Here is a 23109-nt window from a genome sequence, read left to right as displayed (position 1 = left end):
CTCCAAAAAAAAAAAAGAAAAAAAACAATGTTGAAGAAGCAGTGAGAGCAGGGGCTGCTGTCCTCGGGAGAGCTGCAGATAGGATTTTGAAACCCAATCCGTGACCAAATGATTGGCCTCGGGCTACCGCATCTCAACCAGCTGAAAGACCACGAGCTTCCACAGGGACTTGGCCGCAGGGAGGTGTGACCGCAAGGCCGAGCACAGGTGTCTGCATGGGGGGGGGGGGGGGGCCCCGCCTGTGGCCCTGACCAGTCGGTGGCTGAGCCGGCAAGTTCCTCACGGAGCTGGCAAAGACACAGGACTCAGGGCCTCCTGTGCAGGTCCCCTCTAGCACACCGCTCTGCACTAGAGCTCACAGGGGTTTGTTCCTCAGCATGGCGACTGCTCCCCACAAGGCAGGGGACACGCAGAGACAGCCCCCATCCTGCCCGACCCTTCCTGTTACAGTAGTACTCCCAGCGGACGGTGGGTGTTTAAGGTCATTTGTTGAATAAACGAATGTAGTCTGAGAACACAACAAAATTCTGCAGGAAAGTAAGTCCTGTCTCATGTACCTGACTCACTTCAAAAAACGCACAATTTCTATCGCCCCCAACCCACCCTCCAGTGATACCAGCAATGTTTCAGTTGCACGGATCTTCAATGTCTCTCGTAAGTCAGCTTTGGTCATCACAGGCTTGCTGGCTAAGGCGAAGAGGTGAGCTCATGACCCCACGATTTCCAGAAAACAAGAGTTAGCTTAAGTCCCTGCAGAATGTATCTTGTATCATTCCCCCAGGAGCTGCCAGCAAACACGACAGCCAAACCAAGGCGTCTAGTGAAAGATACCAATAATCCTCTGTACACGCATTTCAAACTCTAATTTTCTTTCCCTTTTTTTGTGTTTAGGTTTTTACTACAGGGCGTGTGCACTCGCCAGAAAGACAGAGAGAGACAGAGAGACAGAAAGCAAGAAATCACCCCGCAGAGGGGATGGCCACGCCGCAATCCCTTCTCCTCCATTCTCCTCTTGGGATCTTGGGCACTCATGCATGCACACACGCGCGCCCAGTGTGAGTTTAAGCCACCAGGTCTGGGACTCTCCCAGCAATAGATTACATGGCAGCCCAGCGACATAGCTGTTACACCATCTGCTGGTCCCAGCAAAATTTTTTAAAAAATAGTTTTATGATATCTGTGTTGGAAATGCTTCTCAGATATGGTTAGAGGGGAGCGTAAACTGCTATGACTTTTATGAAGGACAATTTAACATCTACCAAAATGCAAAGTACGGATTTCCTGTTGACCTCGTAGTTTCACACCTGGGGGTTTATTCTACAGATACACCCAGACACCTATGAGAGAACAGATGTACGGGGCATCCACACAGTGGTCTGAACTGAAGCTGGACACAACTGTCAGGGAAAGCAGGTTTAAGTATCCTGAGACCCAGTGAGCAGGGGGCAGCGCCGTTAGTAAGAGGTGTCCTGTACACCCGGTGAGCAGGGGTGAAGCAGTCGTTAGTAAGAGGTGTCCTGTGCACCTGGTGAGTGGGGGAAATCGGCCATTAGTATGAGGTGTCCTGTACACCCGGTGAGCGGGGGGAAGCGGCCGTTAGTAAGAGGTGTCCTGTGCACCCAGTGAGCAGGGGGAAGCGGCCGTTAGTAAGAGGAGTCCCATGCAGTGGGAAAGGGCACCGTCACCAATGGTGCTCGCCCGTGTAGTGGGGACTTGGCCAGGCACTGTGACAACGCTCTCCACACCTCTGGTAGATACTGCTGGCTACCCCCTTTTCAGGAACTTGCTCAAGATCAAAGCTGCTAGACAGCAAGTCTGGGTTTTAGCTCAAACATTCTGGCTTCAAAGTCCACAGTCTTCATGCTCACACTTCAGATAGTATCCTTAGGTGACAAGGCAGGATGCAGGAGAGGGTGCCACTGTGTGCAAAAATACAGCTCTGGGAAGATAACCAAGAAACCAGCTGCCTCTGGGGAGGGTGAACGGGATCTGGGAAGATAGGGGCTTTGCATTCGTTGATTTATTTTTCCACTTGCGTGCATTTCAAAATCATGTTTTTAATGCTGCAGGACACACTCGTGTGTACTCGCTGGCATTCTTCTTACGCATTTAAGTAAATTCCTTACGGCCATCAGTGGCAGACAGAGCGCTGAGTCAGCTGCCTGTAACCCTTGTCCTCCAGAGACCAGGGTTCTGGGAAAGGGCCCCAGGTCTAGCCTTGACATCTCCAAGAGCAGGGTGTGTCCTCAGGGCCATGGCCACACGCCTCCAGCACATCACATCCGTCAGCAGCACAACTTTCCATTTCTTAGAAGAATGTATTAATTTCACACCTCAGCATTCAGTTTAAGATTGAATGTGATTAAAGGAGAAAAATAAATAAATTTAAAAATAAAATACAAACCTATTTGGTAGCACCAGGAAAGGCAGTTAGTAAACAAATTTGTTTGCAACTGTTTCTCAAGGTTGTGAGCCCATTTAATAGAGGGTTTTCTTAGAAATATTAGCAAATAAGAATATTTGCAAATCTGTGGGTCGGCCGGTAGCATGGGGGTTAAGACAGCTGGATCCCATATGGCCAACTACACAGTTTGAGTCCCAGACCAGGCAGCTTGAAAAACACACTGGGCACATATGCCCAAGATCCCAACAGAATGGAGAAGGGATTGCAGTATGGTCACCTCCCACCTAAGGGGTGCTTTCTCTCTTTCTCTCTACCCATCTCTGTGTCTCTGGTGAGCACACACCCCTATAGTAAACTTAAATATATATTGCAGATCTCAAAGTTGGATAAGAACTGCACACCATTATAAATCAGTCATAACTCAAAATCCAACCATACTGGGTCATCAGGAAAGTCATGATGCATTTTTCTAGAAAAATGTAGAACATTTATCAAAGTTATTATCTGGATACAAGTAGACAGACGGTTAGCCTGGTAATTGGATTACACAGAAGTTACCTATTAAGTAACCTGTCTTCTTCTCTGGCCTTTGTACATGCTGCCCACATACACACACAAGTCCATGTGTACTTCCTTAGAAGAAAATCGGGCAGGAAGAGTAAGCCTTTGTCTCTTCCCATCAGTGTGAGGCTGGGATTCCCCTCCCGGTCCCGGTGCAAATCTGAGATTCCACCCTGACGCAGGCTGTGCGTTCCAGCCCTTCCTCTCCCATCCTTTTTCCAAGCTAGAACACCACTCATAAATCCCCTTGGGATTATCTGGGGCATTCCACTCTGAATCAGAGGCTTTTCAGGCTGGTTTAAGTGTTCCGAACCCAATCCTGACACAATGCTCTAAACCCTTGGACCACACCTTGCCGAACTTCACCAGCCACCCTCTTCCCTGTCAGTCTGCCTTCTCCTTCAGGCGCTTGGAAAGCCTACTGGAGAAGGAACCCAAGTCAAGCTCCTGCCGTTTTCACTCTGTGACTTTACTTCTCATCTCTGTGTGGAGAAACAGCTCTCATCCTGGTTCATTATCTGTCAAGTAGCCTGCTCCAGTATTTCTTCTCCAGGCTACACACTTTGGCCTCTTCACCTGCTTTTCAGAGGTTTCGAGACTTCTTTCCAGACAGTCATTCTCTTCCGAGTGACTCAGTTAACTCTGTTCTGAGATGGAAAGCGCCCTGACCAGTGGATTAACTACTTAACCGAAGTGGATTTTTCCATCCTGGGAAAGTTCATGTTCTATGGAAATGGCCATTTTTAGCAGCAACCTCACAGGATTCACTCACACGGATTTCACGGTGCACAAAGTCCAAAGCTGTTCATGCTCAGCGCTGAGTCACCCCTTCCTCGCCGCAGCTGCGTGGCTGGTCTCCAGACCAGGAGCCGTATCTAGCATCGGTCCCCATTAGATTTCGCCCTGACTGTGACCCATGAGTCTAATCCAATCTGGATGCTGGCCGTGTCCTCAACACCGTCACTTTCCTCTCCAGCTTTGAGTCAATCATCAGCCACAGTTTGAGCCATTGGTCTTCCATGTCCAGGCTCAGTATCCAGTACATCCAAGCTGTTGTCAAAAACTTGGATCCCCTTAGGAGGCTGCCGGAAAGCCATAAAATCTGCATCTTCACAAGGCCCTAGCTGAACCATATTCATGCTGAGGTTTCAGAAAAACCAGTCTAACTTCTGTGTATTTTGTACTCTGTTTATGTGTGTGTGTGGGGGGGGGGCAATATATGGTACGGCATTTAAAACTAGGTCTTTAAAATTAAAAAATAATAATAGCGACTTTCACTTCTTATATTTTTTTACTTTCAGAATCTAGAATCAGGAATATAAAAAGGAAAAGAGAAACTTAATTTCTCACCTTCTCAGTAGGTTGGTCCCACCAATAAAGGGGAAAAACCAGCATTATGCAGCTTTCATTCCTGAATCTAGAAAGTGAATCTTCTTTCAAATGTCAACTACCGAAATTTGAATGGGAACAGGTGCATTTTAAAAGTCTGCTAATTTCCTAAGGGGCTATGTCTAAATCCACCTTTCTTTTCTTAATTTTTATTAATTTTTAAAAATTTTTGTAAAGCAAAATTTACAGAGCTTTTTTCTTTTGGGAGAGGTTTTTGCAATAGGGCGCGTGTGCTCACCAGACAGAGAGAGACAGAGAGACAGAAAGCGAGAAATCACCCCCCACGGGGGATGGCCACGCCGCAATCCCTTCTCCTCCATTCTCCTCTCAGGATCTTGGGCACGCACGCACATGTGCCCGGCATGAGTTTTAAGCCACCGGGTCCGGGACACGAACTGCGGTCGACTACATGGGAGTCCAGCGACATAGCCATTACGCTAACTGCTGGTCCCCAGAGCTACTTTTTAACAGAGAACTTTACATTTTTTTTGTCTGTTCAGTGTTTCTCCCCTTTGCCTCTCCCACCCTCTCCCCTCCCTTAGTGTTTCTGGAGCGATACTTATCCTCTCTACTATCATACCTTCATAAGTCCACCTTTCTAATAACTCCTCTTATGGAATAAGCATTGGTTATTTATATTTTCTCCAGCATCCAAGTTAGAATCGATTATTATTATTATTTTTAATTTGCCAAAAGCCGGAGAGAGACAGAGAGAGGGAGGAAGCACCTGCCTGAGGGGAACAGTCACACTGCAATCCCTCTTCCTGTATCTCTCCCTCTTTCGGGGGTTCTGGATGTGCAAACGCCAGCCATGTTTCTCAACCTGCCAAGTCTGAGATTTGGGCCAACCACCCTAACTACCATGCCACTGGCTAGCGTAGAGTGAAACTTTTTTCAGAGATAATCACAACTTTATAGAAGTTTCCACTGTCTCTTACTATGTTAAACAATAATCAGAAAGAAGAAAGAAGAAAGAAGAGAGAGGGGAAAAAAAAGAAGAAAAAAAAAGGAAAGAAGAAAGAAAAGAAGAGGAAAGAAAAAGAAAGTAAAGGAAAAAGAAAAAAGAAAAGAAAACAAAAGAAAAGAATAGGAAAGGAAAGAAAAGGAATGAAAAGAAAAAAGGGGGAACCAGCAGTTAGTGTAATGGCTATGTCGCTGGACTCCCACATAGTCGAACGCGGTTCACGTCCCGGACCCGGTGGCTTAAAACTCACACCAGGCGCGTGTGTGTGCGTGCCCAAGATCCCGAGAGGAGAATGGAGGAGAAGGGATTGCGGCGTGACCATCCCCCTGGGGGGTGATTTCTTGCTTTCTGTCTCTATGTCTCTCTCTGTCTGTCTGGCGAGCGCACGTGCCCTATAGCGAAAACCTCTCGAAAAAAAAAAAAAGGAAAGAAGAAAAAAGGGACATCAACAGAAAAGAACCAGGGCCTACTACCACGGCAGACACACCACTATACTACCTTTTAATTCCTGGAAATGGGGCACTAAAAGTAACTTGAAAATTATAAACTGGAATGAATATAAATGTTTTATTTGCCAAGCCTTCTGAGAGAAATTAGCTGACCTTTTTAATTAATGTCCTGTCTCCCAAAATAAAATGCTGGTTGATAGCTGACAACTTTAGCTCACCTAGAGAGATGGGATATAAGCACCAGGAATGACCCTGTCTCCCCATTCTCCTCTTCCTAGGCAGTGACCTTGTCCCCCACCTCCCCCTTCCTGGGGAGTGAGCAGAGACACAGAGACGTAACTACGCGCTGAGGTGCAGGACCAGGGTCTTCAGCAGGGCTCACACTCAGTGTGCACCAGGAGGAGTGGGGCGGGGGTTTACCTGCCGGGTCCCTGATCGGCTCCCAGTGCAGGCCACTGTCCTTTTCCCTGACCCAGCCACAAAGTCCATGGTCAAAATTGCAGCTGTGCACCAGAACACCTGTGGGGAAACAGCCAGAGAGAAACCACCCTCAAGTTTGCAGACGGGGGCATGAGCACGGACTCTCCCCAGTCCCCACTTCACTGTCCCAGCAGAACCTCCTTCCACGCGATGAGAGGAATTCGCGTCGACCTCTGTCAGCACCACGGTCGGCTGTAAAAACAGAACATGCAGGTGCTGCCGGACTACGACCGTGTCACATCGTCCTCCATAAACACGGGTTCCTTCCCAGGGTTTAAAGCTACTTTAATATACTTCGTAGAAGAAAATGCTGATTCATAATTATTTTTGTTCCATCGATTTAACTAAAGAGAAACTGAACTGTAAAGAAAAGATGTGCGATTTCCCCGAATGCGAATTTAAAAGTTATCCTCATGAAACAGAGAAAGGGGAAACCGCCACCACAACGCAGCGTCTACCTGGGTCATCCCTCGCCTCGTCGTCCGCGCTGACTCCTCTTTCAATCTCGAATGTTTCAAACAAGTCGTTGGAAGGCTGCCGTGGAACTGCAAGAGACGGGACTGGGGTCAACTGGTTTTTCACGGAGTACTGATGAAGAGGCATTTCCTTCAACAGGGGGCCGAGGGAGCAGACCTGGCATTTCAGATTTCATTACATTTCACGTGAAGTATGTTCTGCAGTGGCTTATTTATTTATTGGGGCACAATTTATAAAGCTCATTTTTAAAAAATTATATGCTATATGCTGAGAGAGGAAGCAAAGAGTTAGCATTCATTCATTCATTTATTCATTTATATTGCAAGAGGGCGTGTGCAGTCACCAGAAGGAGACAGAGAGACAGGGAGAAGAGAGATGGGGGGAAAGCACCCCACCCAGTGGGGCGTGGCTATGCCGCAATCCCTTCTCCTCCATTTCTCCCTCCTTTTGCAATTCCAGGCATACATACATTTGCATCTGGTATGTTTTTTAAGTCTCCAGGGCCAGGATTTGAACCCTGTGTTTGGCCATGTGGGATCTAGCTCTCTTAACCACTAGCCTATAGATCTGACCCAATAAATGGTTTTCAAAGTTTCTGAAATTCAACCTGGAAATAAATTTAAAAAGTCTTCATCTGGAAAATACAAAATAAAAGACCGGCCCACGCCTAGCATAATATTCACCTTTATTAAAGCCCCAAACTCATCTCTATAAAGATATGTACTTACGATATTCACCTTTATGAAAGTCCCAAACTCATCTCTATAAAGATATGTACTTACGGACTTGTAGGCCATTGACCTGGAAAGGCTTCAAGTGCAGAAAGCGCTGGGTTTCTAATCACGACCCGACGCCCCTGACTCCCCCGACCCTCCGGAGAGCTCCGCACAGCCTGCCCTCCCACACATGCCCTTCCAAAGCCCCCCTTGCTCACGCAGGGGACCTGGCGCCTTGCAGATCAATCCCAAGGTCTGCAGCAGCGTTTGCAGTCCACCCAGCTAATGCAACACCGTCCAGACACGTCATTCATCTTCCCTCCCCAACCCAGACGCTGACTTTACTGCTGAGGGAACTGCCAGGCTTCCCTCTTCCTTCCAGGCCCAGCCTAAATATCACTGCCCCCGTGGAAACAGCCTGCCCTGGGCAGCGTTAAGTCCTTCCCCTGGACTCCAACAGCACGTGTCGACACGCCTGTTACACGCGTTCGTAAACAGCAGCAGAGATTTACACACTGGTGTTTCTGCCCCCCCTGTGAGTCTCTGAGGTGCCAGAGGGTGCCCATCCCTCTTATTCATGTGACACGTCCACAGCTTGACCTGGTGACACTCGGTAAATGCTTACTGAGTGAATGAAAGATACCGTTGGGAGCCATGCTCATGGTCAACACTTTCCTTCAAATGACACTAGTGACAGGACAGCTTAAGAATCCACTTTTTAAAATAACTGATTCATTTAAATCATTTATTCATTCAACGTATAGTTGATCGCCACCAGACACCAAGCACTGTGGCAGGTACCACGGACCCGGGCTGAAGGCGCGGGAGAGCCCAACCTGCACTGGCTTTTACACCTCGATGCCAGTGGGAAGCAGAGACAAGCACGGAGGTGAATGAATGTTGTAATCCTCAATTTCGATAAGGACTAGGAAGGGGGAAATGCCAGAAGATGTTATGTGGAGTAACAGGGCTGGGCTCGAGGAATGCTTGGGTGCCGGAGGGATGAGATTCTTGGCCAGAGGCCAGAAGTACTCCCCTCTCTGTGCCAGACTTCGGTTAATTAGCTCTGTTTTTATAAGGTGGGGAGTAAAAGATGTGGAACAACACAAAACAGACCGAAGTCAAAGGTTCTTTTTTCAGTGAGGTTCCTATTATTTTGAGCAAGAATATTTTTTAATTAACAGTCCCACAATTTCAGTACTAATTGTTTTAAGCTCTGAGTTTTTTATCTTTCTGTTTCAAAAATCAAAATAGTGAATGACGCCTATTCCCCTCTCTAACACGCACTCACACATACCTAGCGGGAGGGAAGAAGTGAGTCAACAAACAGGTTCCAGGGACTTACCTGATCACAGGTGCCGTAGGCCACGGCAACCCATCTCCCTCACACCCCAGTGACTGACAGACAGCAGTGCCACCCAATCCCGGCTTCCCTTTCTTCAATCTGAGGCTGTGAGTAGGGGAATGCCTGTGTTATTTTCTAGAAATATTACAAAATCGTAGGCCAGCTTGCTTTACTTTTCACGACACAGAGAAAGTTAGAAAAACTCCAGGAACAATTGTGCATTTGTCCCCTTCTTTTGTTGTAACGTATAACAATTTTCTCAGAAATGAAACAGCTCGATTCTGCAGAAGCACAGTCCACCCCCTGTTCCCAGGTGAAGGAGTCAGATAGCGAGCAGTGTCACACCAAGGTTTCCTGGCACAGGGGAAATGGAGAACGTGGCATGTAAGGAGAACGAAGAGAGAGGAAGGGACAAGGTCACTGTTTGGAAAGCTGCAGCCCAAAGAAGGCGTCACCTCTCAGCTTGCAACGCCTCAGAGGCTCATCAGTACCCTGGGCAGGCCCACCTGGAGGCTCAGTTTGTAGCAAACAGAACTGCAGTGCTGGAAGCCACACGCTGAGCACGGGTTCTGATCCCTGGGTCAGCCTGAAAATGTGCCAAGCGTATGCACATGTGCCGGGACCCCACGGGCAGGAGGGCTGGGCAAGGGGCTGCAGTGAGACGAGCCCCTGCTGAGGGCGCTTCCTTCTCTGTGTGTCTCTGTCTCTGTATCTCTCACATGTGAACACACACTCTATCCGGAGTGAAATAGACTGTAAAACAACTTCAGGTACTGGGTTTCCAGGAACTATCTAAGTTAGCGGTGGGTGACCATGTCCCCACTTCACGGTGTCCACTGGGAAGCACTGCACGAACGGGAGACTGAAGGTTGTCCTCAACCTTAGGATCTCCACGCCTCAACCCTGCCCAGTGATGCAACCAATGCTCCCTCCTCAACGCTCTCCAGGATGGGGCCAGAGCGTCCCGCCGCAGTGTGGGAGGAAGGTTCACTGCACACCCTCCGTATTTCACAGTTTATGAAGACACTCAGTGAAATAAGCCGGAGAAAAGGTCACTCAAGCAGCATTAGCCTATAATCTGAATTATGTACAAGAAAACCAACCAACCACCCAAAAAGCCAGAAAAGGAGAAGAAATACACCAATATATCAATACACTAGTAGTGGCAGTTTAAGTATTGGAAATAAATGATTTTTTCCCACTTTTTTATTCACTTTGTCCTTTGTAATTCTCTATTTTAATACTGTAAATTTCTGTGAAAAGAAAAATTTTAATGATGAACAAAATCCTAAATAACTAAAGAGCTCTCTGAGCTCATGTACTGAGGAATTAGGTGTCTGTTCTTTACGTTTTGACTGCTCAAAGAGAACTGTGAATAGTCTTGAGACCTGCTGTCAAATGTTAGACGACTGAAATAATGTTGGTAAAACTCAAAAAACTGAAATACGTTTGCGAAATTCAAGCATATTTTGATCCAAGGGGGCCATTTGATCAATGTGGAGAGCAGCCAATCTGAAAACATGTGATTAAAACATGTGGCCTGAAGACACATGCAGATGCGCGGAACTCTAGCAGGGCTATGGGAAGCCATCTACATACGGAAGCAGCGCCTGCCTGCTGTCAACGGCTGTCTTCCTGTTGTTGTTGATTCCCCAATGCCCCATACTGCCCAGTATCTGGGCTAAAGGAAGTCACAAGCGTTTATCAGACTGTCCCCCAAAAAGATGAGAGAAATTATATGGCACCAGTCATTCTCACATCTTCAGCCAGTTTACACCCCAAAACAACTGGCTTTGCATCCTGATTTCTCCTCCCTTATTCTCTTTGCATTCCACTTCCTTCTTCCTCATTCCTTTTACATCCCATTCTCCCCTTCCCCCATTTCCTGCCCTATAAAAGAATAAAGCTGAGGCTGGTTCTGGTCGCAACTTCTCCATCAGAGAAGCTGTGCCCACCCGATCCTCGCTTTTCTATACCTGTGCGTCTATTTCTAATCTGCAGCCTTCCCCACTCAGAAAGATGTGTTCATGCCGAGCTGGTCCCGGAAGATCAGTGCAGAAAATGTTAATTAAAATAAATGAAGGTCTTGTCTTAAAACGAAGTATAACCAGAATGGATGTGGATACGTGGTCTTTCTATTTGCTCTTTCCTGTTTCATGATGTGGCTAAATCGAATTCAAAACATAGTAAGCATGTTATGTAAATGAACACATACCTGATATTCTCTGTAGCTGAACCATGAACTCTTACAATTAGAAGGGCGTAACTTTAGAAAGTAAGACGGATAAGCCGAGGACCCTGGCTGCACACACACGGGAAGGTACCTGTCCGCATCCTAGGGCATCCCTGTGCCCAGCGGGCATGTGCATGCACCTTTGATCTGGGCCACCTCAGGCTTGGGTGGACTGAAGTGTGAAAAGCTTGTTGGAGTCCCCCTGCCACTGTCTCTCTTTCTGTTTCTCTCCCATGGAAAAAATTAATTTTTTAAAAGGATAAGACAGATGATAATGGTACAATTCCTCGACTATCTTTCCACCTGCCCTCCCTCCCTCTTTTCCATCTGCTCATTTAAACAACCAGTCAAGAAACAGCACCAGCTGGGAACGAGGCCAGAGCCCAGAGCCCAGAGCCCAGAGCCTGCTGTGAGGCAGTGAACACACTCCTGTTTTCATGAAGGTCCTAAAGTGAAGACAGACACGTAGCCAGTTCCCCAGGTGTGAGTGCTTTAAAGAAGCAGAAGAGCCGTGGAGGACGGGGTTGGGCAGTGGGGCTGCCAGGCCCGCCCCGGAGCGTAGCTGTCGTGCAACCCCTCCACAATGTGCACAGGACACGTGACTGCGAGCGAGGGCTCTGGAGAGAGACAGCACAGGGCGGAAAGCGGGGCAGGAGGCCGGGGTGGGAGAAAGCAAGTGAGGCTGGGCTGTGTTTCTGTTGAGGAGACTGTCGTGACTGCAGGGATGACGGGGACAAGCTCAGCGCAGCAGGACTGACAGCTGCCGGTACCGAGTTCATCAGTGCCAGTACGGGGCGGGGGTGTTCACACCTCCCCCCCATCCAGGGCTCGCAGCACTGAGGCCAGTACTGTTATTATCTCCAACTCGAAGAAACGAACGAGGAGTTAGTAACGTGCCCCGAGCCCCAGAGTGGCCCTGAGCACAGTGCTGTCAATCATAACTCCACAGAGGAATGTGCATGTAACTTTAAAAAAAAAATCTGATTTCTGACTTTGGTCACATTCACCAAGAACTCAATTTATACTTTCCAAAGAGAACTATGTTTTCTTTACCAGCCACCATAGGATCCAATCAAAATATAAATCAAAAATCTTGAAAACGTTCAGAATTCACAGCGTACACCCCGACCTGTGAAGCAATAACTCGCTTCTTCCAGGCTCTGGAAGACGCGTAATCCTCAGGCAGGCGGCGGGCAGCTTCCCGGGTCTCCGCAGGCCGTACTGTTTACTAGAGAGCAAACTAGTTTGAAGACCTTTCCACCTCTCAGCAGAACTGATCTTTTTACTCATCACCGCACAGAATCAGAAACAGACCAGATTATTTTCGTGACTACAAACAGCGTGTGGAACGGGCTGCAGACTGTGACATCGGAGAAGGGAGCGAGGGGAGGACCCAGGACGGCCTGCAGCGTGGCCACGTCGGTAGGGGAGGGGGTCTCATGGCTGGGTACTCGGGAGACAGCAGCTCTGGGGCTCTGAAACAGCACAGCAAGGAGGCACCTGCAGCAGATTGATTACACAGACCACCTCTGGCTCCGGTAACACCTTCCTCCTGTCTCATATGGCCAGGTGGACACAGGCCTGCTCTCGCCGCACCTCACACACCCCCACCTGCCAATCTATCTCCGTCCATCTCGGCTCTGCGGGCGGGGCCTGCCGGGGGTGTCCACAGCCCTGCTGCCAAGGCTGGGTCTGCACAGCAGTCGCGGCGTCATCTAAGATGTGCCTGTGAAAGGCAGAACCTCAGGGCCCACCTGGACCCCTGAATCAGAATCGCGCTTAACAAGCTGCCATGTCTGTAGACACACGTAAGACAGAGACGCACTCTCCCTGAAAAGCCTGATACGAAAAATGTGTTTTAGGAATCAGGAATCCACATCTTAAATCAGCATCCTAGGTTATTCTGGTTCAAACAGGCTTCTGACAACACTTTTTGAAAACAAAACAAACAAACAAAACTCCTAATTCCAAGTAATATCTTTTCTGCGATAATGTGAGGCCACTTGCCAGAACTGGACATACCCAACACACTCAAGTATAAAGGACACTTTGAAAGGTTAAAACCAGAAGTTAATGAGACCTGGAGTGAACTTTCTTTAAACGAGTATGTCCAAAATAAAAGGAGCATGATTAAGAATCAAGAGTCCCCTGGGGTGGTTTTTCCAAACACATAACCAGCTCCCTACTAGGGAGGGAGGGATTCCATTCTTACTTCCCCTCCTCAGCAGGTGGCTGTGGGGATTGCATGCTATCAGTGACAGTGAGGAAGCAAAACGACCACGAAAATCACGCCAAGTACCAGAACTGTCTACACCGGGCTATCTTGTGGTCGTTTTCATCCAGACTTTTCTATCCGCCTAGACATATGAACACGGGCTGCACGGTTTATATGTTTGCATCTTCTTTTCACTTACACCTTCTATAACAAGAGCCTGTCCTAAGTTATGACTAAATGTTTTCCAAAGCAGCTGCTGTTCGTAGGTGTGAGGATTTCAGTCTGTTGCTCACCAGAGCACACTCCCCTCTTCCTCTCCTTAGGATCTGCCCACTCTTCTCTCTGCTTCAAGATGTCTCTGACCTCCCTGGGCACCAGAGTTCCTTCTGTGGTGCCCCTCAGTCCCCTCCTCTGGGTCCATACAGGCTAACTGCCGTTCCTATCTAGATCTCTGGTCTAGATCTGCCCAGCACCGCTCTGCTGCCTACACTGTGTCAGAAGAGAGTGACCACAACCTGAAACGACTCGATGGCCTCGAGGGACCACCAGAACCAGAGTAAACCAGCGTTATTAGTAGTCTAGACATACAAAGGCATTCTTTAAGAGGATTTTCTAAAAAACTGAATCTAATCTATAATTCTACACTACTATTTCTAAGAGCCCAAGAGGAGAATGGAGGAGAAGAGATTGTGGCATGGCCATCCTCCCTGGGGGGTGATTTCTCAGTTTCTCTCTGTCTCTCTGGTGAGTACATGCACCCTATAGCAAAAAATATCTATCTCTCTAAAAAAAAAAAAACCAAAACCACAATATCTCTAAGGTGGTCTCTAAGAAAAGATGAATGAAACAGGGCCAAGCCCAAGAAAGAAACAGCTGTCACTTCCCAAAGGCTTTCTTGAGTACAGAGTATGGGATTTGGTGCAAATGGCCACTGTGTCACCTACCGTGGGGATCTGACACGTTAGAGGGCTGTAAACTATTCCACACATGCAGGTTAAATATAAGACAGACTGTCTCGTAGTCGGGCGGGTTATTGGAAAGGACTCCAGTCTCCTTGAGAGATGCTGGTTATAACTGGGGTGATTTAAGAGACTCATAAGTGCATTACATTCGAATAATTACTTTATGTCAGTTTAGATGAAAGTTTAGGCCCCAACTTAAAATACCAAAACCCCATGTTATAACTATCATATCCAACCACTTCAATAATGTCTTTGCTGTGTATACCCTTTCCTTTTGTAAACAGAGTAGTAAGACACAAACTCCAGTATAAATGGTACTATATTTATATTTATAAGAAACAATGCTTAAGGAGTTGTTTTAAAGAATTATTTCATTTAACTTTATTATTTATTTTTCACTTATTTTAATTTGGCCAGAGGGACAGAGTAAGAGAGTGAGAGAGAGAGAGAAAGTGAGAAAGCAAGCAACTAGGTCCCAGACTTGAACCACAGCCAGACATGTGGGAGTCCAGGGCACTTAACTACCATGCCACCTGCTGACCCCGGGAGGTTTTTTTTTTTAATCTTGCCTTAAAAACATGTACACTTTCAACTTCTAAAAATTAGAAGGATAAATTAAAATGACTGAACTAGTTACTTGAACTATTGATAGTTTCAAAAACCGAATTGAGATTTCCATTTCATTAACACTGACCCATTTCACCATAGAAACATTAACATGCTTCACTGTGTAAAATATGTATGTTATTACTTCTCGAAAATGTAAAAAAGTCCACGAGTCACGTGGATAAAGGATTTGGGATCTTACTCGTAGGGGGATGGGTTGGACCAGAGTGGCAGCACCGAAAATGGGGACAGTGGTCCTGTTTTCAACTTGAGGGAGGGCCAACAGGGTGTCCTTACAGACTGGATATGGGTATAAAGAGTCATTGAGGGTGAGGCCACATTACTTGACCTTAGCAACAGGTGCTGGAGGTTACTTGGGGTCACAGCTGAAGACAGAACATGGCCAGAGGAAGAACAATTTCAGACTTGCTGGGTTTGAGATCTAGTGTTCATGATGCTGACCTGAGGACAGCAGAGTGATCTGAATAGCGTGGTTACTTAAGAGTCCACACCGGGGAAGCCCACCGTATGATCACTGCTTTATCTTTGTAAGCGTAATGGCCGAATGAGGCCTGCCTGGCACTCTGAGCGTACTCAAAACTGCTCATAGAGTGAACAAACAAGCACTTAGACTAAAGGCAAAATGGGGCCAGGGCCAGCCAATGACATGGTGGTTTAGGTGCTGCATTCCTATGTGACTGACCACGGTTCCAGTCCCACACCCAATGGCTTAAAAAATCACACCAGAGTGCCAGCAGCTGGCATGGTGGCTAAGGCACTGGACTTCCACATGGTCGACCAGTTTGAGCCTCGGACCTGGCGGCTTGCTTTCTCACTTTCCCTCTCTCTTGTTCTCTGTCTCTCCCTGCTGAATTAAAGAGTAATAATAATAATAAATGAAATTAAATAAATAATCTTTTAAAATCATGCCAGGAGTGTTGGGTGCATGTCCATAATCCTGAGCAGAGAAGGAAAGAGAAGGGATTGCAGCATGGCCATCGCTCAAGGGGTGATTTCTCACTTTCCCTCTCGCTGTCTCTAGTGAGCACATGTGCCCTATGGCAAAACCAAAAGAAGAAAAAGTGCCGACATTTCTGCGACTTACTGAACACATCTCCTCTGGGCTTCTGCGGGTCTGTCTGTATCCTGTTGCCAATGGTCATCCCTCTTGGAGAGGTGCTGGCAGCCGGCACTGTAGTTGCCGGTGTGGTGGGCCTCTCTGGGGTTGGCAATGGTGCCAGGGTCCTGAGCTCTGTTAGGGGTGGTGGTGGTGGTGGAGAGGGCTGTGGTGCTGGCTTTGATGTAGGTCCCGCCGTTGGCCTGGAAGTGGGCCTGTTGGTGACAGGGGGCGCGTAGGGTGTCTCCAGAGGCCACCTAGTGCTTCCAACATCAGGGATCCAGTTGCTTTGTCCTCCATCACCCTTTAAAATGGTGCCGTTTCCCTTCGGTGTGTGAACTGGACCTGAAGGCTCAATCATGACTCTTGGAATATCTGAAAGAGTCAAAGACTTAAATTAGCAACACTACCTAAAAAGTGAAAAGTGGGAAAAAAAAAAACGGCGTATAGAAACGACTTATGCCAATGAGCCTTACTTTTCACAATTAGACAGTCTCATGCTGTAAGTCACGCCGTGTGTGTGTGTGTGTGTACATAGGCATGATGTATACATGTACATACATTCCTCTCTATACCTATTATCTGCCCGTGGGATCCATGCAAAAATATGCTGGTGTTTAATGAATATGTATTAATGGAAACAGAAAAGTTTTAAATACTTGTGAAGTAGAAGCAGACAACAATCAATGCAGTTTTTTAAATGCAAAGATAGTCTAAGTTGTTTGATATGAGAAGTGTCTAGGTAAGAGTCTAGATGTCCTTACGCTGCATGTATATTATAAAATCACACTTAGAATTATCTAAAGACTAGTCTTTTTCTCACCTATATTTTACATAAATTAAACTCATCAATCAAAGAATTTGATAAAATGTTTGACATGTTATTTTATAGTTGGTTTTTCTCCCAACTAACGTATCCAATATCTTCTTTTTCAGAAATTTTCAGAGGTCCCAAAGATCATCTGTGGAATCTTTTTCTGTGATCGCTTCACCAGAAAGAATAAATGTTAACCTGCCTGGAATGATGCAGTTCTGATGGAATGACTACGCGACCTTTTAAAAACCCTTTCATCGCCATCACTGTATGCCCTAAGGTGTCTAGTAAATATTTTACTTAGAAAATGTACAAATTACCTGCTGTTACATTAAATGTATGCTAAACCGTGGCCTTTGGTTTATAAAACTTTCACCTGGACATTATTTTTTCCCATGTTTTATCTACTAACGTAGTCACTACGCCAAATAAATCTTATAAAAATTTTAAAAGTAAAGCAGACCTGAATGTAGAGGAAGTGAACACAAGATGTTACAGTGTCAGCGAGGGGGCATAAGGTAGAATCTACTCCTACCATCCACAGTCCGAACCTAATGCTAAGAATGGGTTTTATTTCGATAAAAAAAAAATCAAAAGCTTAGGGAAGGCTTTACAATTTCTCTCTAGCTAAAGAGAAACTGTTGAGAGATTTTAGTCAAGAGATTTTGCAAGTATTACCGAGTCTCCAGTTTTTAAAAATGCCTAAGAAGTGATTGTATTGTTCGCGGCAAGGAGACTGGCGTTTTTCAGGCTGCCAATCACACTTTGGAAAACTGGCCTTGCTCCTTATCTCCGGCCACGCCTGTGCGACCCCTCTTCCTCCCGGAGCTCAGAGTGGAGCCCAGAGGTACTCACACACGCACGTCCGCCCGTCGCCGCGGTACCCATCTCTGCACGTGCACGTGTAGGACCCGTGGACGTTGTGACACTGAGCGAAGCTGCTGCACTGGTGCTGACCGAGCGCGCACTCGTCCACGTCTGCACGGGAAGTCGGGCAGGGGCTTATTCAGGGCACAGATACCGACACGGAAGTAGTTCCGAAAAGACACACGCGTGTATATATATGAACGGTTTTTTCTTTTCAATGAAAAGATCACTGTCAAATCAGCAGATAAACAGAGAAAATAAAGCTGCTGTGGACTGGACCACTGCCTGGACGACTCGCCCGCCTGTCTAACTCTGTCCCCTCCCGCCTGGCCCCGCCATCCCGCAGGTGCACCAGGGCAACGCGGCAGGGGCGGGCTGGTTACCGTGACACTGGTATCTGCCCCCGATGTACATGAGGTCGAAGCCTGTGTGGCACTTGCAGATGTAACTCCCGAAGGTGTTGACACACTGCCGGAACCTCGGGCAGGAGGCTCTTCCCGTGGCGCATTCGTCAACATCTGCAGAGGCAGTGGGTGCCCCTTAGAGGCCGCTGCGTGCCCGTTCCCACCCAGCGGGGTTCATGACACGTGCGGCTGCGCACCGAGGACGACACACGTGGTCTCCAGTGGTCGCCCCCCGGGAGACAGCCCCCGTCTACAGATCTCTCGCCCCTCCCCAGTGCTCTTCCTTGCCCCCGCCCCGTCTGAGCGTGTCCTGACCCGGGTCCACGCCGCAGCTGGGGCCCAACACCTGGGGGACCCTTTCCTCCTGACTCTCATCTTCCAGTCCCGTTCATTCTGCCTCTGAAATACTGCCTGAGCCATCTCCTCTGTGCCACTTCCACAACCCCACTCCAAGCCACCGTCTTCTGGGTTAGGCTGCTGCGGTCACCTCCAAACTGGCCCTTCACTGCAGTCTCAGCCTCCACAGCATCCCCACTGGACTGGCAGACGAGTTTATGAAAACCTGAAGGCCAGGTCATTACCTGCTTACACCTCGCAACTGTTCCTCCTCGCCCCGGAATGAAATCTGCTTCCTCCCCATGTCCGCGTGGGCCTGGAGTGACGGCCCTCACCTGCCGGTGGCTGTCTGTCAGCACCGCCCTTCCTTAAGCCACACTGGCCTTTTTCTCAGAGCCTCACCAGGACCAGCCTCCACCTCACTGCCACGTCCCACCATCTTCTCTGCTGCCTGGCGGGCTCCACACGGTGCGTGGTCCCCTCTGAGCTCAGAGCCCCCTGACCATCCAACATCACCCATTCTGGTTCCTTCTCTCAGGACCCCAGGTTGACCCTTTATTGTCTGTCACTGCACCGGCATCTGTGCCTCCTCTGTCTCCCCCTATGCAATATCAGCTTCTCGAGGGTCAAAATCCAGACTGCCCATTATTGTATAACTGGCACTTAGTCACTATCGGGGACACAAAGTCCTCGGGGTCGCCCACATCACTCTGCTCCCTGTCTGCCATGGTTGAGCTCGGCACACAGGGTCTTAATCCTCACAAGGACTCAGGGTTGTGTTATTCTGATTTTAAAGATGAGGAGACCCAGAGTCAAAGAAAGGGAGGCTCTTGCTTAAGCCGGCATATCGAGTATATGGCAGAGCCAGGTTTGAAACCAAAGCGTGACACACACCACCCAGGCCTCCTCTCCTCTCTGCTGGCATCAACTCTGCTGCTCCCCCACTGAGCCCTTCCTGTCCCCCGGACACGGTGCTCTCCCGGACGTCAGAGCCTTCACATAGGTGGGTCCCTTGGCTCGAAGCATCCCGTCCCTTGTGTTTAGAAAAACAAGGCTTCCACAGTCCACTCCCAGACAGGGGTCCTCTCCTGAGCCATCTGATACTTCTGAGGGCAGCTCAGTTCCCGACGTAAGTGACTGCCTCCCCTCCCCCGCCACTTTTCACGTTCTTCCTTCATCCCGTGGCGGCTGACGGGGACGTCCACTCACCCACACAGGTCCTCCCGTCGGGAGCCAGCTGCAGGCCAGGAGCAGGGCACTGGCATCGAACCCGGCCTTTGACCACATCACAGCCATACTGACAGTTGGCCATGGAGCATGTCAGGGCACCTGGAAGGAGAGAGCCGGGCTGACGCAGAGGGAGGAGATGCCGTCCCCGAATGAAGTAGCTTCACTTCTCAGCTTTCCTGAAATCGGGACCGGGACTCAACGTCCTACAGAACACCCCACATCTACAGAAAGACAGAGAGACCCTCCCCCCAAGGAAGATTAAGAAGCAAACCAGCTCTGTCACCACCTGGGGAAGACCTTCGATGCTTCCGAGGAATTAAGAGATGAATGGAAAACTTCATCTCACATAGACTATCAGAAAAATGTTCCAGTGCCCAAGGGAAGTGGAGATTTGAGGTATTTTCCCAGATGACTCAAGATACACCAACAAACTATTTTCTTAATATTAAATTCATGTAATTTTCATTTGAAATTCTTTTTTCAGAAAGGTCCTAGACTACTATACGAGTATGAAGTTTTCAGATTTTGATAAAGAAATATAAAAATGCAGTCAGATGGCATTTATGGTCCAGATGATGGCATGGTAAGTGGGCCAGCGAGGTACCACATGGCCGACTGTACAGTTTGAGCCCTGGACCTGGTGACTTCAAAAGCATGCCTGCCGCATGCGTGTGTGTGCGTGCCCAAAGTCTCAGGAGGAGTAAAGAGAAGGAACCGTGCATGGCCATCCCCCTGGAGTTGCTTTCTCACTTTTTCTCTGTCTCTGTCTCTCCAGCGAGCACGCACACCCTGCTGCAAAATGACAAAGAAGGTGGTATTTCTGAACAGTTTATAACCACTCAACAGACCTGCTGGATTCTGCCTACGCAGACTCCAGAGTCACTATGCCCTGTTCTACCTGGAACAGCCTTCCATGTGCAGACAGAAGAGAACGTCCTGGGAAAATGGCAGAAAATGCACTTAGTGTGGCGTATTCGATCTTGTTCTAAATAACCACTTGCAAATCCATTCAATATGGTACCCATTATACATCTAAAACGGGGCCCCTCATTTTGATTTTTAGCCCCTCAGGGCACCACACGAACATATGAACACACCCTGTGCGGGAGCGCCGGGAGACGCTTTCACAAGGGCGGGCTGTAAAAGCCCAGCAGATGCCAGGCCCAGAGCCCATGGGCAGGAGAGGTTCCCGACGTACCTGAGCAGGAGCCATCGGGCAGGAGCATGTACCCGTGGAGACAGTAGCACTTGTAGCTGCCATACGTGTTCATGCACCTGTGCTTACAGGGCCGTGGCTTCAGGCCACACTCGTTGAGGTCTGAAAAACGTGAGTCCAAGCAGAAAAGATCACAAAATCTCAGAACGAACAGACGACATGTAAATTATTTCTCTATACTGAAAAATGAAGGAGAAAGGAGGCCACGGGCAGTGACCGTCACGCACACAGAGGGAAAGCCTGTCTACGCAAGTCTTGAACGGCTGTGACGCTGGCCTTTCCTAAGGCCAGTTAGGAAATGTGCCCGCCTTACTATCCCGAGGAAGAGCAGCACTCTCGCCTCACGGACAGAGAGTGTCATCGCCTATCGTCTGTCATGGCCTGGCGGCCAATATCCTCCAAATACCTGGGTCCTACTCCTAGTCTCACTCTGGACAGCGTGGTCTTACATTTTTAATGTCTTCTCTCCTCTGTTCAAAGAAGACCCTACATGAGGATAGACAGACTTTAAAACATCAAAGCTATACTTTCAGAGACCTACGAGACACTGTGATCGTTAATGAGGCTTTTGGTAATGCATGCAAGTCACAGAATGGACTTGAAAATAAAAAACCTCTCCAATGTATTTTTCTTCATTCTGCAGTTAAGAAAGACATATGGAAATACTAATAGGCAAAACATAATGAAGTATCATTATGCATTTTAGGTTTATTGGTTTAAATATCAATATGAAATGAATTAATGAATTCCACAGTATGAACATTTTCCAACCCAAGCTCAACACTGCCTCAAGTGAACATAAAACTCATAATGACAAACAAGCATTGAAACAGTAATGCTCAAAATGTAGACTTCATTAAAAAGAAATGTGACCACATGTTTATTTTGTCTGGAACTGCCAGCCTAAGTATCTAATTAGCATAATTTAATTATCTATTAATCCAAGTCATTGAATATAGATAATATATATAGTTACAGAGTTGTTTTCAAATTTAATCAAATTTAAGTCTGACCCACTCGGTTATTAGAAATGATATATTTCACTTAACTAAACCACTAAGTTATGTTTTAAATCACCAAATAATTTTTGTATCTAAAAAAAGGGTTTGTATCTTGCCAATTTTTCCAACTTAGTCTTTTTTCCTAACCTTAACATAAACATAAGCAAAACTGTGGCAGGGCTAAGCTTGGGAAGGTTAAATAAGTACACCCAATACCTGAGTCACCACTTAAGCTTTCTTCAGTTTTCCTACTTAATTTTCTCTTGCCCAGTCGGGGATTTTCAAGACAGAATCACTATTAATAACATTTTTAGGTCCAGAAGGTGAGATGGTGATCCCCACATGGCCAACTGCACGGTTCGCTGTGGGACGCAGTGGTTTGAAATCACACTGGGTACAAGTGAGCGCAGGCTCAGAACCTAGAGGAGAATGGAGAAGCGACTGCAGTGTGATTGTCCCCCGAGAGGCGATTTCTCACTTTCCCTCTTTCTGTCTCTCTCTGGTAAGTGCATGTACCCTATGACAAAAAACCAAAATAATAATAATAATTTTTAAAATTTTCAGGACCAGCAGTTAGCGTAATGGCTATGTCGCTGGACTTCCGCGGAGTCGACCGTGGTTGGAGTCCTGGACCCAATGGCTTAAACTCACGCCGGGCGCGTATGCGTGCGTGCGTGCCCAAGATCCCAAGAGGAGAATGGAGGAGAAGGGATTACAGCGTGGTCATCCTCCCTGGGGGATGATTTCTCACTTTCTGTCTCTCTGTCTCTCTCTGTCTTTCTGGCAAGCGCACGCGCCCTATAGCAAAAACCTCTCCAAAAAAAATAAAAAGATTCCTTGGTTTATTGTTAAAGCCCCACAGGAACTCCAGTGGGAGCCTGATGGGGACTGCTCAGAGGCCAGCAGCTCTAAGCAGATGGACAGGCAGCTTTCTGCTGCTGGGGACCCGAACACACCGAGACACCTCTCTCACAGCCCAGCTTCCGCCAGGACTGCAGGCTGGGTGCTGGTAGCCTCCACTGCCCATGAATCGTGAAAGAATCGTGAAATTGCCTTAAGGATCATGAAACTGAAAGGAAATAAAAACCAATCACCTGTGATGATTCTGAAAACCCTGGCACTCACGCTATGACGTAAGATGGAAGAGGAAGAAAATATGAACAACGCCATGTGTACATGCAGGCGTTTACTGGCTCTTTCACCTTCATGTTACAGTGGCGCGTGCGTGCCCTGACGCGTGGAGGGCAGTGTGAGAAAGCCGATGGGCAGGCTCACGCACCCTGGCTGTGGCTGGGTGATGCCCCCAGTGACGGCATCACTGCC

General features: G+C 47.7%; 1 protein-coding gene across 3 annotated transcripts in view; it reads right to left on the bottom strand.

Moving 5' to 3' along the window:
• Positions 1-23109, bottom strand: part of NPNT (nephronectin) — a 68720-nt gene that overhangs the window by 4892 nt on the left and 40719 nt on the right. For all 3 annotated transcript variants that reach the window (XM_014588870.2, XM_014588869.2, XM_014588871.2), the window contains 7 exons: positions 20768-20887; positions 19549-19668; positions 17983-18117; positions 17588-17710; positions 15907-16293; positions 6706-6792; positions 6188-6286 (listed from right to left, as the gene is read on the bottom strand). In XM_014588870.2, coding sequence (XP_014444356.1) covers positions 6188-6286; positions 6706-6792; positions 15907-16293; positions 17588-17710; positions 17983-18117; positions 19549-19668; positions 20768-20840 — 1024 coding nt within the window. In that variant the 5' untranslated portion in view covers positions 20841-20887. The remainder of the gene's footprint in view (positions 1-6187; positions 6287-6705; positions 6793-15906; positions 16294-17587; positions 17711-17982; positions 18118-19548; positions 19669-20767; positions 20888-23109) is intronic.

This window comes from Tupaia chinensis, unplaced genomic scaffold (assembly GCF_000334495.1).
Source record: "Tupaia chinensis unplaced genomic scaffold, TupChi_1.0 Scaffold000315_1, whole genome shotgun sequence".
Taxonomy (NCBI): Eukaryota; Metazoa; Chordata; class Mammalia; order Scandentia; family Tupaiidae; genus Tupaia; species Tupaia belangeri.
Note: the sequence above shows the minus strand (reverse complement) of the source record. Positions and strands in the feature narration are given on the sequence as shown.